At 40.9% G+C, this 15,593-nt stretch overlaps 1 protein-coding gene across 1 annotated transcript in view; it reads left to right on the forward strand.

Moving 5' to 3' along the window:
* Positions 1-2,407: 2,407 nt before the first annotated feature.
* The window catches only part of CIROZ (ciliated left-right organizer protein containing ZP-N domains), a 190,827-nt gene continuing 177,641 nt past the window's right edge, over positions 2,408-15,593 (forward strand). The window contains exon 1 of the mRNA XM_078640376.1: positions 2,408-2,620. Coding sequence (XP_078496502.1) covers positions 2,521-2,620 — 100 coding nt within the window. The 5' untranslated portion in view covers positions 2,408-2,520. The remainder of the gene's footprint in view (positions 2,621-15,593) is intronic.

The following is a 15,593-nucleotide window of genomic DNA, read 5'->3' on the forward strand; positions in this document are numbered from 1 at the left end:
TAGTGGATGCCAGGTGGCTGAGGTGGTCTTCAGTGTGGTACAGGTGGTTGGGTGTAGTGTGGTATTTGCTAGTCCTTTCTCTACCTTTACTGTGGGATTTTTTAATTTTTAATTTTATTTTCAAAGTTTTATATAGAGCGGACAAGATCTTTGCAGGAATCAGAGCGCTTTACAGTAAACACGGGGTAAGGGAAACAAGCGGGAGATTAAGCAAACTTGTGGATAACATAGAAATGGGTAGTAGGTGGGTAGCAAACTAGGATGGTAACCTGATAAACAACTTGTGAATGAATAGACAATAAGATAGACCGGCTAGTAAAAATCTGATAAACAACTTAGTACAGTAGACAACAGAATAAGCAATAATACAAAGTCAGTGCACAGTCTTCGGAACAACCAAAAAAGGGTTCAAGTGCGACTAGCCATAAGGATGGCTTTTGCTTCTTTCTTAAAGAGTACAGTGGAGGAAATAAGCCTGGTTTCGGGAGGGAGGGCATTCCAAATCCTGGGTGCCATTCCTGAGAAGGAGCGCTTGTAAGTTTTTTCCTTCCGAAATCTTCGAGGTTTCAGGAGGAGATTCTTTGTGCTTCTGTTGTTTCTCGAGCCTCCTGATAAAGTCAGCTTTTGCGTGAGGTAGCTGGGAGACTTGTGGTATATAGCCATGTGTGTTATACAGGTGATTTTCAGCTGTATTCTAGCTTCAAAAGGGAGCCAGTTCAGGGATTTTAAGTCAGGGGAAATATGCAAGTGTTTTCTAGAACCAGTGATAAGTCTCGCTGCAGCGTTCAAGGAGGCTCTTAGGGGTGCTGTAGTAGATAGGGGGAGTCCGCTGAGAGCCACGATTCCATAGTCTATGCGTGGAATGACTAGGGCTTGAACTGCAGTTTGGAAGTCCTTAGCTGGGAGGAAGGGTTTAAGTTTCCTCAGAGTGTTGATTTGGAAGTTAGCTCCCCTAGTTGCTTTGTTGATATGTTGCTGCATGTTGAGGTTGGCGTCAAGAGTGATGCCTAATGATTTCACGGAGTCCACGATGGTGGGTTGGACATTGAATGCAGTTAGGTGCTTAAGCCAGGTTTGAGTGGTGGAGATTTTCGCCGGAGGTGAGATTAGAAAGAACTTAGTTTTCAGAGCATTTAGTTTGAGATGATTATCGGCCAACCATGATTGGGTGTTTTTGAGCGTAGTGTTCAGAAGTTTGATGTCTTCCGGGGATTGTAGTTTGAGGTAGAGTTGAGTGTCATCGGCGTACATATGAAAGTGTACATTAGATGCTTGGAGCAAGGTGGTGAGTGGTTCCATGACTAGGTTGAACAAAGTGGGGGATAGTGAAGATCAAACTGGAATACTGGATCAATACTGGAATACTGGATCAAACCAGTGAGCTCATGATACCCTGTAACATGTTTGTGTTTGTTCTGGATCTATGGTTTTGAGTTCCTTCTCCATGGTATCCAACTCCAGCTTCACTTTTGGAGTTGAGAACTACTGGAAGAAGGATCTGCAGGAAGTGGGCTCCTTTGCTGTAATAAAGAAATCTTACTCCGATTCAACTACGCTGCTCCAGTCTGTTAACCAGAATCCTTTCCTCATTGAGGTAATGAGAAGTGGCAGAAAACCTACAGTCAGTGATGGTCTGAATGTTGAATATGTGTCAGAAGTATTTCATCACCAGCTGTGAGAACATTGGTGTGGAATTCAGCAGAGGTGAAATGATGGTAAGTAGTGGTAGAGGTCACCTATGTAGTCAGAAGTGATGTGAAGTTCGTTGAAGTGGTCAGAAGTTATTTGGTAGATATGAAGTTAATCAGAAGAAGCTGGAAGGCTATTGAGGTGGTCAGAATGTCATTGAGGAGGCAGTCAGCAGCATTGCAAAGGTGGTCAGCCTTGTTGGAAAGGTAATTGTGGAAGTTATCAGTAGTATAAGGTCACTAAAGAGATCAGCAATGGAATGGAGGAGGTCCACACTGGTTGACAGGTGGTTTGTCATACAAAGCAGCTGTGAAAAACAGCTGTGATTGGAAGCTGTTTGATGCATGCAGCCGTACTGCATGCATCAAAGGTCACTCAGGTAGTCCGTAATGGTGGGAAGGTCATTAAAGTAATCAGCAGTGGGTGAAAGCGCATCAAATTGGTCAATTAAGGTGGTCAGCACTGGTGGTCAGTTTGTCGAGGTATCTAGCATTGGTGATGAGATTGTTGAGGTGGTCAGTACTGGTTGGTAGATTGTTTAGGTGGCCAAAATTTGTTTCAAGGTACCTGAAGTACTTGTCAGTGACCTCAAGGTCGTTGTCGGAGGCAACACTGATCAGAAAGATGTCAGCATGTCTGGTAATATCATCAGCAGTGGTAGAAGGAGCACTGAGGTAGCCACCTCTGGGCATAAAGCTGCAGAGATGATCAACAGAAGTGAGAAGATTTGTGCTGGGCAACTGTGATGGTAAGGTTATCAGTTGGGGTAAATTTCCTTTAAGTGGTGGTTTCGGAAGTTTCTTCTAACCATGCTTCTTGCTGTTTTTCAGGATGCTGTGCCTTATGTTCACATTACCAGCTCTCCACACATGGGGGTTTCCTATCGAATACAGAAAGAACTTGGAGCTACCAATTACAGAAATATCATCAGGTAAGCAGATGTTATATTTTCTAATTTTAGAGAATGTTTTACCCTCTTGTGTTTCTGAATCATAAGCAATGGTGTTCTTTCCTAAACAACAGCAAGCATAAACCGTCTCATAACCCAAAATGTGGGGGTTGGTCCATCTATCAGCCATTTCTGTTTAGGGTAGCCCCTGTATTCACTGCTTCTGCAAGGGGTATTCTATGCAACCATAACGTATGGTAGGGACCGTTTATACATCAACCCTGTCTTCTGGGTGCTGTACTACACACTCCCTTCATCTCTGCTGATCCACAGATCCATAACTTCTAGTGCAGGTGTATGGCTTGGTCTTGGGGATCACCCATTATTGTTTCTCCTTCCTTCTATAAGTATTTTCATTTGCTTCATTGCCTTTCCCTCGATATTCCTACATTGTCAATGTCTTCATGAGAAGTTGCCCTCAGAATGGAGTTTAATGGCCTACATCTGGTCTGACCAATAGCCTGTGCAAATCTATCCCATGCTATGTTTTGTACCACTTTAATGTTCCACCTGCATCCAACTCACCCGTTCATGCTTTTTTACTCATTATCGGGAATTCTTCACCAAGACCACAATTTTCCAAATATGTTAGGTTAGCAAATTACGTTCCAAAACAGGAAACATGGCGTCCTGTGGAACTGAAGATACGTGGTAACACTATGCGTGGTCACCTCAAGATTCCTCTTCTGTTTAGTAACTCTCCTAGCTCTCAGGTTTTGCCTGATTTCTCATTGCTATTGCCTATCACAACTTTTCCTTAAAACATATCTCTCAAACATGTATCTTCCAAACACTTACACACTCCTCAAAATATCCTAAATCTCTCCTAATGCTTTATAGTTTCTCTGAATGGTGAACCTTGTTGAAGATCGCATGTTTTCCCTTTCAACCCCACAGCAATAGCATCTCTACAAGCATTAACCATCATTAAAAAAACTCACTTTTCACATAGTGCACATTACAAACTAAATTGACGCTATAAAAATAAGTGGTATGCCCCAACATTGAGTACTACGTTTTTCATCCTCGGAAGTTTACGTTTTAAGCCAGCCTCACTGGGATTCATACCACCAAGGAGTAGCTGCATCAAGTTTCATATCTTTGGAATGGTAATAATAAATCCTCTTTACTGGTGAATTTGGATTTAACATTACTGTTTTAAAACTGCCACTTTTAGAAAGTGGACATTTCTCTGCTCTTACAGCTCTGTATGCCTTGCAGCCTATCTCCAATACACGTCTGGGCTGGGTGACAGCTACACTTTGTGCATTCCCTCTAGACAGCCACAAACACACTAAGGGTGGGAGTACATTCATCTACATTCTGATTGCTATTCCTGGGCAGGAAGAGGGACGGGGAGCTGACACTTCAACCTGAAACGTAGTGTCATGTGTCCCACACAAAGGGCTGATTACTCCCTACATATATCCTGGCAGACAGGGCTGTGATGAAAGGGGACTTGTGCACTTCAAGGGCCTGTTTTGATGTCACCCCACTTCAAAGGCACATTTTGGTATAAGTACTGGAGCTCTGACCCTACCAAGACATTGCCCTACTGGACCTGTGAAGAACTCTGCCAGGACTAAAGAGTGCTGCACTACATGTATTGCCTCTCTGCTTGACTGACTGTTCTGAAGGAACTGCGTCTCTGCTTTGCTGAGCTGCCTTTCTGATCTCTGTCCTGCAGAGGACAAGGACTGCGTCCATCCCACGTGAACCAAGAGGGACTCCAAGGGCTTGAAGTCTCAGAGCAATCAAAGACTTCCTACAACTCTGCTGCTGGACTCTGCCATCTGTGTGTTCGCCCTTGCCTGAAGTGCCAATCCAGTCCTGGGCCTTAGATGTGAGTTTTGCAGCTGTTTTCTGCATCAAAATTGACGCAGTGACTAATTTACACTGATCGGAACCGAAGCATTGCCCTTCGATGCCGACACAGGAGCAGATCAACATCGCCTTGATGGACTGTGTGGCTCAACAACAACGGACAACACAGCTTGATGACAAAGCAGCAGGACATCATAAAGGGGTTCATTGACGAAGCCTTCAATGACAGTGCGGATCAACACCTATGCTTCACCTCCATCCACGTGATCAACGACGATGCAATGCCTCTTCGACTCCTTGCATCACGTCTTCGACGTCGAAGCTTGATCCATCCAAGGTGTACGTTGTCAGCTGGACTTGTCTGAGTCCTGTAGCCGGCCTGACCTCCATCGCGGTCAACCTGAACATTGGATTTACCCAAGTGTAGCATGACCTCAAGTAACCTTTTAACTTCTAAGCACTATTTTTGGTTTATTCTTTAAAAATTCATAAATCAGGTCCTACTTATTGGATTTTTGTTGTTTTGGTCATGTTTTACCCATAAAAATATTCTCAATTTTTCTTAACCAGTGTGAAGTCTTTTTGTGATGCATTCATTGAGGTACTCTGTGTGTGTTGAACAAATACTTTGCATACAGCCTCTTAAGTTATGCCTGCCTGCGCTGTGCAAAGATACCCAAGGGTGAGCACAGGGTCATGTAGAGTGTGTATCTAGCTTATCCTGACTAGGATTGTGGGCCCTACTTGGACAGGGTGCATACCTCTGCCAGCTAGAGATCCAATTTCTGACACGAGGTAAAGAGAAAGATATAATTCTACTTTGATACAACTATGAAGGTGATAATGGAGAGATATAATTTCTATTACCAGTATCAGGCATCTAGGAGAAACATTTTAATCATAAGTCGCTACTTTGAGAATGTTAGCTACAACTGGTTCTTTTAGGCAAATGGCCAAAATGTTTCAAGCTTGGTGGTAAAGTGAACCACATGTGTGAAGGCACAAGAGTAACTTTATTGCCACAGCAGTAGCAGCCCGTGCAGGTAAGAGCGGTGGTGCGGGTGGAGAGTGAGTGAACAGACCACAACGAGTTAAATTTAAATTAAAAAAAACACTTAACTTGCGCTCGCCACAGCTGGTGAGCGCAAGGTAAGTGGTTTTATTTTTTTAAATTTTATTTTAACTCATTGTCATCTGTTGACTACCTCCCCACCCCACCCCACTGCTCTTACCTGCATGGGCCGCTCCTCTGCCACAGAAACCGAACATTGATAAGGTGATTTCAACCATCAAAAATAATAATAGTTCTGCCAAGTGAGTGAAATTGTTAAGTAAGACAAACAACCATCATGCTGATGTCAAGTTCATTCATAAAGAAACAGAAATTTCTAAAAACACCTCAAGTAGAATCAACAAGAACATAGAATCCATTCCTCACTTTACCAAGCCCGCATGTTACCATTGTGGTTCAACTTTCCATTTAGCTTCCAACAAAAACTGCCTGGTATTAGATAATATGTGCAAGGGTTGTGGAAAAAAGGGGCATTTTTACAAGGTGTGTAGAACCTCACACGGCAAAAAAGTGTTTACAGTGAAGGACCATGAATTAAAGAAAGACTCTGTGAAATAGAGTTAATGGGAAAGTTAGTGTTACTTGCAGTCATCATTAATAAGAAAGAGGGCCAGAACCAACAAAAATGTTGTTTGCAAATAAATGGAAATTAGATTGAAGTCCTTGTCGACACTAGGTCAAAAAGCACCATCATTTCAAAATACACTTATAACAATCTGGAAAGCAGAGTACCACTAGAGGCCAGCAGAATCATTCCAGGAGCCTACAGAGGCCACAAGGTTAAATCTGAGGCAGTGTTCAAGGCACATCTGACATTCAAGGATAAAAGTGTTGTTAAAAAAATATATTGTGAACATTCTAGGATGGGCAGAACACAGAAAGTAAAAATGATAATAAACCCATGTCACCCACCTTATGTATTCAGCAACCAGACAGACAGTGTAGACATCATCCGCAAGGAGTACAAAAAGTGCTCAGTGAAATTCCTGGGTGTTTAAAAGATTTCAAGCGCTAAATAATATTAAAAGCAGAGGCAGTGCATCAGGAACAATCGCCAGACAATATGTCTGGGGCACATCACAATCAGCACACACCGAAGTGAAAGCCATATTAAAGAATTGTTGAGAACAATGGAGTGATAGAATCAATCAAAGCCTCAGAATGGTTATCACCAGTTGTGATCAGAAGAAAAAAAGAGGGCCTGATTAGTTTGTGCATGGACCTTCTCCAACTTTATAGCAACCTGGTGGCAGACTACCAGCCACTACCATTAATAAATTAAATGGTAATGACCTTGGACCAAGTGAAAGTCTTCCTAACCCTGGACTTCAGTGCAGCCTATTACCAAATTCAACTGGGTGAAAAATTAATAAGTTATACTGCATTAGTCACCTCTGAAGGATCATTCCAATTTTTTAGACTAGCATTTGGGTTGTGTTTGGCACCTGCTGTCTTACATCATGTCACGAATCAGCTGTTTGCAGGCAGGAAAGTCGTAAGAACATTTCAGGATGACTTCCTGATCAATAGTAACATGGTTGAGGAACCTATGCCCCTCCTAAAACAAGTATTACAAATAATCCAAGTTAGTGGGCTAAACTTTACAAAAGAACATGTGCATATTTTCTAAAGGAAATGTAGAGTACATAGGGCATTTAATTGATCAAAACTGTGTTCTCCAAAAACCACAATTAATTTCAGCAATTTCAAAATCACTTACTCCATGTAACAAGGACGAATTGTTGTAATGTTTTGGCATGTGTGAATTCCATTCGAAGTCAATACAAAACTATGCGGTTAAGATGAAACCCTAGGATAAGTTAGTAAAGAGAGGTGCAGAATTTTTATGGAATAATGAATGTGAAGTCAGTAAGAAAGATATAAGAAAAGAGGTGGAATTAGCACCATCACTGCAATTGTTTGATGAGACATTGCAGTGCATTGTGACAACTGATGCAAGTCAGATAGGATTAGTAGCTTAACTCAGTCAAAAAACTGTAAGGGGTGAAAATGCCATTACTTTTGCCTAGCGTAGATTAAGGGGAGCAGAGAGTAAATATTTGGTTATCGAACATGAGTTCTTAGCTTGTATTTGGGCAGATAAAACATTTCTTGAGAGAAAAGGAGTTGTAATTAGAACTGACCATATACCTCTTGTTAGCTTAGACGGTGGTGGGCAGGTAAAATATCACCCTGAGTTGCCAAGTTGGCATGCAAATTAAAAGAATATCTAATCAGAATGGAACACGTTTTTGGAAAAATGATTGGCTCAGCAAACTATTTGTCACAAGTCCCTTGTGATGAAGAGCCAGATGATGATAGTGGGGATGTGAATGATGATGTGATAGTGACACGCTTGAATGATTGTGATAACTCCAATAGTGCCATCGCAAAGAAAGAATGGTAAGCAGCTGTTGACGATGACAACACTTTAATGAAAGCAAACGATTTCTGCGTCAATTGGTCAGGGATAACGGAGTACAATTTGTCTCCCAAGGAATGGTGAAATTCTTGAAGATGAATGGGGGAGAGCATTTACAATCTTCTTCTTACCATCCTTAGAGCAATGGCCAGGTTGAACGTGCAAATGGGTTAATCAAAGAACCCATTCAAATTGCATTACAGTCACATATTCAGATTCAGGCAGCCCTTAGAACGAAATTGTGGTCTTACTGCACTGTCGTGTAGTTCCCACTAATCTGTAGGAACTGCACATTTTTTGGACAACATTAACTTTGGGTGAGGTGCCTAGATTGATTCCAAGCACCGCCACAGGATAGGTTGGCCTAGAGCCCAGCTAGCTCACAGTGCCACCACACGGCCCGTAACCTTACTAGGGAGTGAATAGTTTATGGCAACCACTGAACATGACAATCCTGACCCCTCGGAGATCGTGGAAACAGTTCCGAACCTTCCGCTCAGTCACTCGTGCTTACGTGTGTTCAGAGAAATATACAGAATACACAGTGGGATGTTTTCAATATATTTATTGAACTAACGTTATTCTTGTATAGAGTACATGTGATGTGATAATCAGTAGACAGAAGCAGATCAAAGTGATTACGGGCACTAAAAGAGTAAATAGTACGCAGAGCCCTATCATGGTGCTAAAATAGTGTATATATGCTCACTTATAAACTAGGCACTAATCAGGCGTACTCCTACTATGCAAAGCCTACTCTAAGTGTACTTAAAGTATATGTAGGTGTAGAGCCAAGAATCTACCCAAGGGACGATCCAACCCCATTACCTGGTGGGGGAGAATGAAGGACCCCGTATTGGTCCTGAACTGGACACTCCTAACGAGGAGTCAGACCACAACGTGGTGAAGACTCAGCATGCAGGGACCCTCAGTGTCAGCTGAAATGCCTTCCCTGCTAATCTGTCGCGATGCTCCTTATTTATAATATAAAGCAGCCTTGCGATGTACGTTGTAGATTAGTGATGTTATTGATATGTAGATAGCTCTGTCTCCCCCTGGATGCAGATAGAATGACATTTATACATAGTGCTTAACGAGGCCTTGTACATGATGTTCGACCGCATCGTGATAATGTTGTGCAAAGCTAGATGTGTACACAAAGTAGTTTCAGAGAAACTAATCAGACATTGTCCTGTATGCAAACATGTGCAAAAGTTCATGGCAGAAATGTTATTGTGAAAAAGAGGACAATGTAAGAAATGAGCAGCTTTGTTTCATGGCTCTAGACAGGAAACTTAACAACATCTCCCATAACACCACAGGGAGAACCCGTTTAAATTACTCAGAAGTAGGTTGTTACACAGTTGCAACCTTACTGGTCATTGGCATGGAAAAAATACGAAAGTAAAAGTTAAGCAGAGAAGGATGTTGAAATGCGGAGTATGGTTTTTGAACAGCAAAGCTATATGCGCAGCAACTATAATAGCAGGAATGCTATAAAGAAAATGTCTGTGCGGATCGGTGATGAAGTGAGAATGTGATACCCCAAAAAGAGAGTCATTATGAACAAATACAGTGAACCCAAGTGGGTACTGAAAATTAAAGGCACATCAGTCTTGCTTGATAAAGGTCAGTGGTGGAATGGGTCAAATATTGTTGTTGTTAACCTCACAGAAATCTTTAAGAGGATGTGAATAAATAACATTCTTCTTAAAGATTTCTTCATTCTTTTGTAAAATTCTCAAACCGCTTCACTACAATTGATTGTTTAGCGACTGGGACCCCTTTTATATGTAACACTGAACTACCTACCCAGGTCCCAGCACCATTGGGTTAACCCTTTATCTGTAATGAGATAGTACATAGGGCCAAAGATGGTGTGCACAAAAGAGTGGATGGTGTGAGAACCAAGGATGTTTCCTCGCCCAAAGGAAGAACTCATTTTGTTTGAAAGTGCATAACCCACAAAAAATGTTGCTCCTCTCGTAATGGAATAAACTATTGATAAGAGGAAGAAGATGTAATGTGCAGAAGTTAAACTGTTTTCCACCACGTACCTCATCTCAGCCCTGCCCTGTTAACCTCCCTATCCCCGTTCTTCCTTCTTTTTGGGTGCGTGCATGTGGGGCCCATGCTCTTTTTTTATTTTAGAATGGTGGAAGAGAGGATGTAATGGGTATTGAGGGAATTAACGTTATTCTGTGAGGAACTAAGGGCGAATAAAGACCTTCTGCTCCACGTCTGCCTCCTTGTCATCTACTACATTATACAGGCAAGGTTGGAAACTGGTGAAAGGGAGGTGCAGGAGGTAGAAAAGTGAACGGGTAACACTGCGGCAGAAGTGTCAGGCTTTCTCGTGGAACAGAAACAGCTCTAGACTTTAAAACGTGCTTTCACATACATTCTGATTATTGAGGACTTCTTTAGGACTGAAGTGTTTGGTGGTGACAATAGTGGTGGTCAGTGGTGAGACCTCCCATAAGACGAGACACTATTGGCTGAACTGAGGCTGGAGAAATCGATGATTATGATAGTGGCAGTGAGAAGAAAACAAGTGTTCTAGCGTGGAATCTGGCTTTTGCGGTTTTCATACCTTAGTAAAGGGAGTCAGTCTAGGAGAGAGGAACTTCAGCAGGTTTAAAATAATATTGTGGACCAAAAGACCTCAGTACAGTCCTCTGCCAGGTTGAGTGAGCCTCTGATGCTGCGGCTGCTTGCTCCTGCCAGTGAAACACTCAGGGAAATACAGATTTATGAGTATGAATGTTGTTTGACATTCTTTCTGTGTACATGTTGCTACTTGTTACATATCTGAGTCGTGTGGGGGGACACCTCATTTCCAGAAAACAGCATGCTAAAAGGGGGCTCTTAGATTTTGTTGTGGTAATCATATTTGATTCTGGTCCTAGGGCACTGGTATGTCATAGGGCTAATGGCACTGTTGTACTGATATCTTATGAGTCTTTGTATGCAAACAGTTAACATGTACCGTTTGGATGAACAGTATACTAACACTATAGTGGTAATGAACCCATCACTGGGGTTGTTTTACTTGAAGTAAACGAGTTGTTCTTTTGTCTTCCAAGACCTGTTGTGACTTTTGTTCCTCTTGTCTTTGTTGTTGCCTGTTGTGATGTGTAATCCTCTTGGGCCTGGCACAAACTGTTAACACCTATTCTGTGTTTCTCTTTGTTTATAGTGACATGCTATGATGTGTTCCTCCTGTGCTTGTCATGACCCATAATTACATCTGTTCCTTTTGTGTTTGTATTGACCTTTTACATTGTGTAATGCTGTTAGGTGTGGGGTGGCATCCCCTGAGATATGTCTCTCTTACCTCTATCATAATCCTTTATGATTGTTATTCCTCTTTGCTCTACTGTGACTTGGTACAAAAAGTCTTCCTCTTTCATCTTGCATCACCTACTATTACATGTATTCCTCATGTGTCTGTTGTAAGATCAGTGATGGGGGTTCCTCTGTGCCTGCCATCACCTCATGTGATGTGTTAGTGGTGCATTTGAGATGTATTGTGAAATCTACAACTCATTTGTATGCAGTGGCCTGTTGTGATGTATATTCCTGTCTCAGTGACATCCTTTGTGATATGTTTTCCTCTTGTATTTGCCCTCATCTAAAGTGGGATTTCTTCATATTGTGCCTTCCTACATGTTGTGGCATATGAATATGTCATGTCTGCCATGACCTGTTATGGCTTATGTTCCTCTTGTGTCTGTGGTGACATGTTGCAATTTTGGTTCCTCTTCCCTGTTTTGTTGCCACTTGTGATCCTCCGGTGTATTTGGTGGCCTCATGGGAACTGTGGTATACTTGTATCTACCAAGACCTGTTGTGACTTGTATCTTTTTGTCTGTACAGTGGTCTCTAGTGACAAGTGTCCTTTTGTGTCAAAATAGCCTTGTTGGGATGTTATTCCCCTTGAGGCTGTTGGGGCCTGATTGTGGTGTGTATTCCTCTTGTGTCTACTGTGACCTGTTGCGGTATATGCTCTTCTTGTGTCTGCCTGGACCTGTTGTGACTAATGCTTTTCTGATTACTACGGTGACCTGTTGTGATATGTATTCATATTGTATCTGATATGACCTGTTGTGATTTGTGTCCACTTGTAGTCTTCCAAAACTTCTTGTTACTTGTGTTTCTATTGTCTCTTCAGTCACCCGTTGTAAAATGCATGCTCATTGTTTTTGCTATGCCTTTTTGTTACATGTTTTCCTTTTTGTCTGCCATGGCCTGGTATTACGTATATTCAGTTTGCCTATCCATTGGTCGTTTGTGATATATGTATATTTGCATTCCAGGACATTGTGATGTATATTCCTCATGTGTTCCTCTTGCATCCTCTGTGACCTGTTGTAATATGTGTACCTCTTTTTGGTATGGCCTTTTGAAACGTACTATGCTCTTGTTTGGGCTTTGACCTGATATTTTGGAAACACTATTCAATAAACACTCTTCACTGGAAGATTCTTTGAGAGCAACGTCGTTATTCCAGCTGAAAGAATATCTTACGCAAACCTTGGCAACAGCATATCTACCCATTCATCACTATGAATGGACAGATATACTCTTGTCAAGCAATGGACATTTTTAGACAGATCATACAGAGAAACAATAAAGCATTCATTAGCTTATCCTGGCACAGTTGATAAGATTAAAGAGAAAGAAACATTCTTCCTGACATAGATTCAACCTAGAAATGCAGCTGAAAGTCTGAGAACACAACGCCATGGGCATCCTCCCTAATAATTGTGACAGCACAGGAAAGTCGAGTTCTGCAAAATACAATTTTACGATTTCTAATGTTAACCCTACTGTGAGCCTGTGTACTCTGGTGGTGAGGGCGTGCGATCTAAACAAGATGGAGTCGACCAGGTTTCATAAAAGCGTCTTAGATGTTCTCATTATGAGGGGTTCCATTGACACCTACATTATATATATTGTGTCTTATAAACAGGAGACAATTAGATTCATTGCTAATACAAACAACAGCACTTCAAACACAATAATGAAAGACTCAAGGAACTTCAGTCCTCTGCTTTCAATCCACATCTGTCAACAGAAGTAAAATGTTTAGGCATTTGGCTCGACCACTCTCTTTCTTTGATATCCCATATTATCCACATTACTAAATTTGCAATTCTGCCTTTGCTCTCGCTAAAAAACTCAAACGCTTACTTCCACCAACTGACTTCCACCTGATCGTCCAGTCCATGGTTTTCACCTAAATTGACTATGATAAATCAACATTCATCAAAATCCCTAAATATGCACTCGCCCCTTTCAAGGCTGTCGTGGGTGCCACGGCATGATTAATTACAAACGCCCGCAAGTTCATTCACACTCTTCAATACTGACTCCCCTTTGAGGCTTGAATAAAGTTCAAATTAGCTTGCATTAATTGTAAAGAAATTCACACTCCTCTCGCAAGCTAGGTAGGCTCTACTAGACATATTTTAGGAAGGAAAAACATCTTAGAAGGAGAGACATTCTCAGACTTGAATTCAAAGAATTTAAAACAAAGTTAGCCAAATCACAGCCCTTCACTAATACTCCCTACCTGCTGAAATGGGCTGCCCAGAATTCCTGCTCACTTTTCTCAAGATGCTAAACACCTTCCTTAGTAACTTTCATTTGAACTAATCCTGCCTAACGCATTTCCAATTGTTAACTCGTGCACTGCTCTTGGCAAACACTACTCTTAACTTATCACAGTTTTCACCTCCCTCTCCCCCTCTACTTTTCTCATTTCCTCTTTATTTTTTTCAACTCCTTTTCCCTTACTGCCTCTTTCTTCCATCTTTGTACCTCCCCGCTCACCTACTCCTATCTCTCCCATCCCTCTCCTGCCACTATCCTCTTCCCAAACTCCAACTTATATCCTCCAGTCTTCCTTTAACCTCCCTCTCTCACTTCAACTATGTCCCTCTTGTAGCCTTGGCTCCCTGCTCCTCTCTCCTCCCTCCCTGCCTGACAACTTCCCCAATCCTTCATGTTCCCTTTTCATTATCCCAGGCCCTCTCCCTCATTTTCGGTTCACTGACAGAATATCGATGTGAAAAATATAGAAGTAAAAAATATCTTTGAAAAAATATAGAATGCGAAAATATCGACTCCATATACTTAAACAGGTAAGTACAAAAATATCGAAAAAATATATCAATGTTAAAAATATAGTTGTACAAAATCTCGATTTTTATATAAATAAAATAATAAATATTAAATATATTAAATAATTACTAATTAACAAAAATAAAGGGTTTTAATATACATGTTAACAAATGTAACAAATAAACGTAATGAAAATTTTTGGGGGACACATACATAATAATCAATATATATGTATATACATATTTACTTTAAAACATTTAATAAACAAATAATTTAAATTTATTTTATAATTTTAAATTATATAAAAATATACACGCACACATATATATTACTAGTGCCTCGCAAACCAAGGAATGATGACGCAGTGTTCTGGACAACTTTCATTTATTCAGTCAGCTGGTACTGAATACATGAAAGTTGTCCAGATACCAGCTGACTGAATAAATGAAAGTTGGCCAGAGCACTGCGTCATCATTCCTTGGTTTGCGAGGCACTTGTAATTGTTACCAGACCTTATTTGGGTTGTCCGCTCTCGACAACGCACCCTCTGCTTTGGAGCTGGGGCGGCTGCAACCTAAACCGGGAGGAGAGAGACACACACACACACATATATAAGTGAAAAAACACATTCCAATATGGCGCCTGATTATGAAATGAAATGGTCTTTTGTTGATTTTCATGCAAAGTGTATCACGTGACTCACTACACGTATTTTAAGACTGTCGCTTTTTGGCGCGTAACATGAAAACATTTGACTAAGGCGTAGCTAAAACGCGTCATGTTTGCTGTGGATTGTACGAATTAAAGGAATCTGGAAAAAAGCAAAGTTCCCGATGAGTGCTTTCTCGAGTCCGTAGTGAAGGAGGGAGTGATCGTGCATAAAGATATATATATATATATATATATATATATATATATATATATATATATATTAACGCTCCATATTTCTTTTACTGCGGCAAAAGAATGGACGGCACTCCACAACTCTCGTTTTTCAAGACTCTTCTGATTTATTCAGAGAAAATCAAAACAGGACGCGTTTCGGCATCACGCCTTCGTCTGCTGTGACTGGCGCCAAGTTCATTAGCAAATTAAATAAAGTTGTGTATTGACGTCAGTCTCTTGTTAATTAAACACAAAAGAAAGACTAAACTCTGTGTATACATGGCTGCCATCTTATAGTAGGTTAAATAAATGCATGGATTGTATGGCCTGATTTAACAAACAGACGTTATTAAGCCCTGAATGGGCAATCAAATAATACCAAACAATTCATTGAATAACTTGTTAAATAACTAAACATCGATTTTCGTTCATTATCAGTAACAAGGAAAAATGATATATGATGTTTCAATTCATTCTTGCAAACTGTGACAGAAATAAGTATTGCTTAACAGAGGGGGATAAGTGTATAAATACATAAATACTATCCTATATCTCAACTAGCCAAGATGACTGGCCAATTCTTCCCCTGTATTCAGTCCTAGTGGATACTTGGTACGAAGATC

Source organism: Lissotriton helveticus, chromosome 5_1 (genome assembly GCF_964261635.1).
Source record: "Lissotriton helveticus chromosome 5_1, aLisHel1.1, whole genome shotgun sequence".
NCBI classification, from domain to species: domain Eukaryota; kingdom Metazoa; phylum Chordata; class Amphibia; order Caudata; family Salamandridae; genus Lissotriton; species Lissotriton helveticus.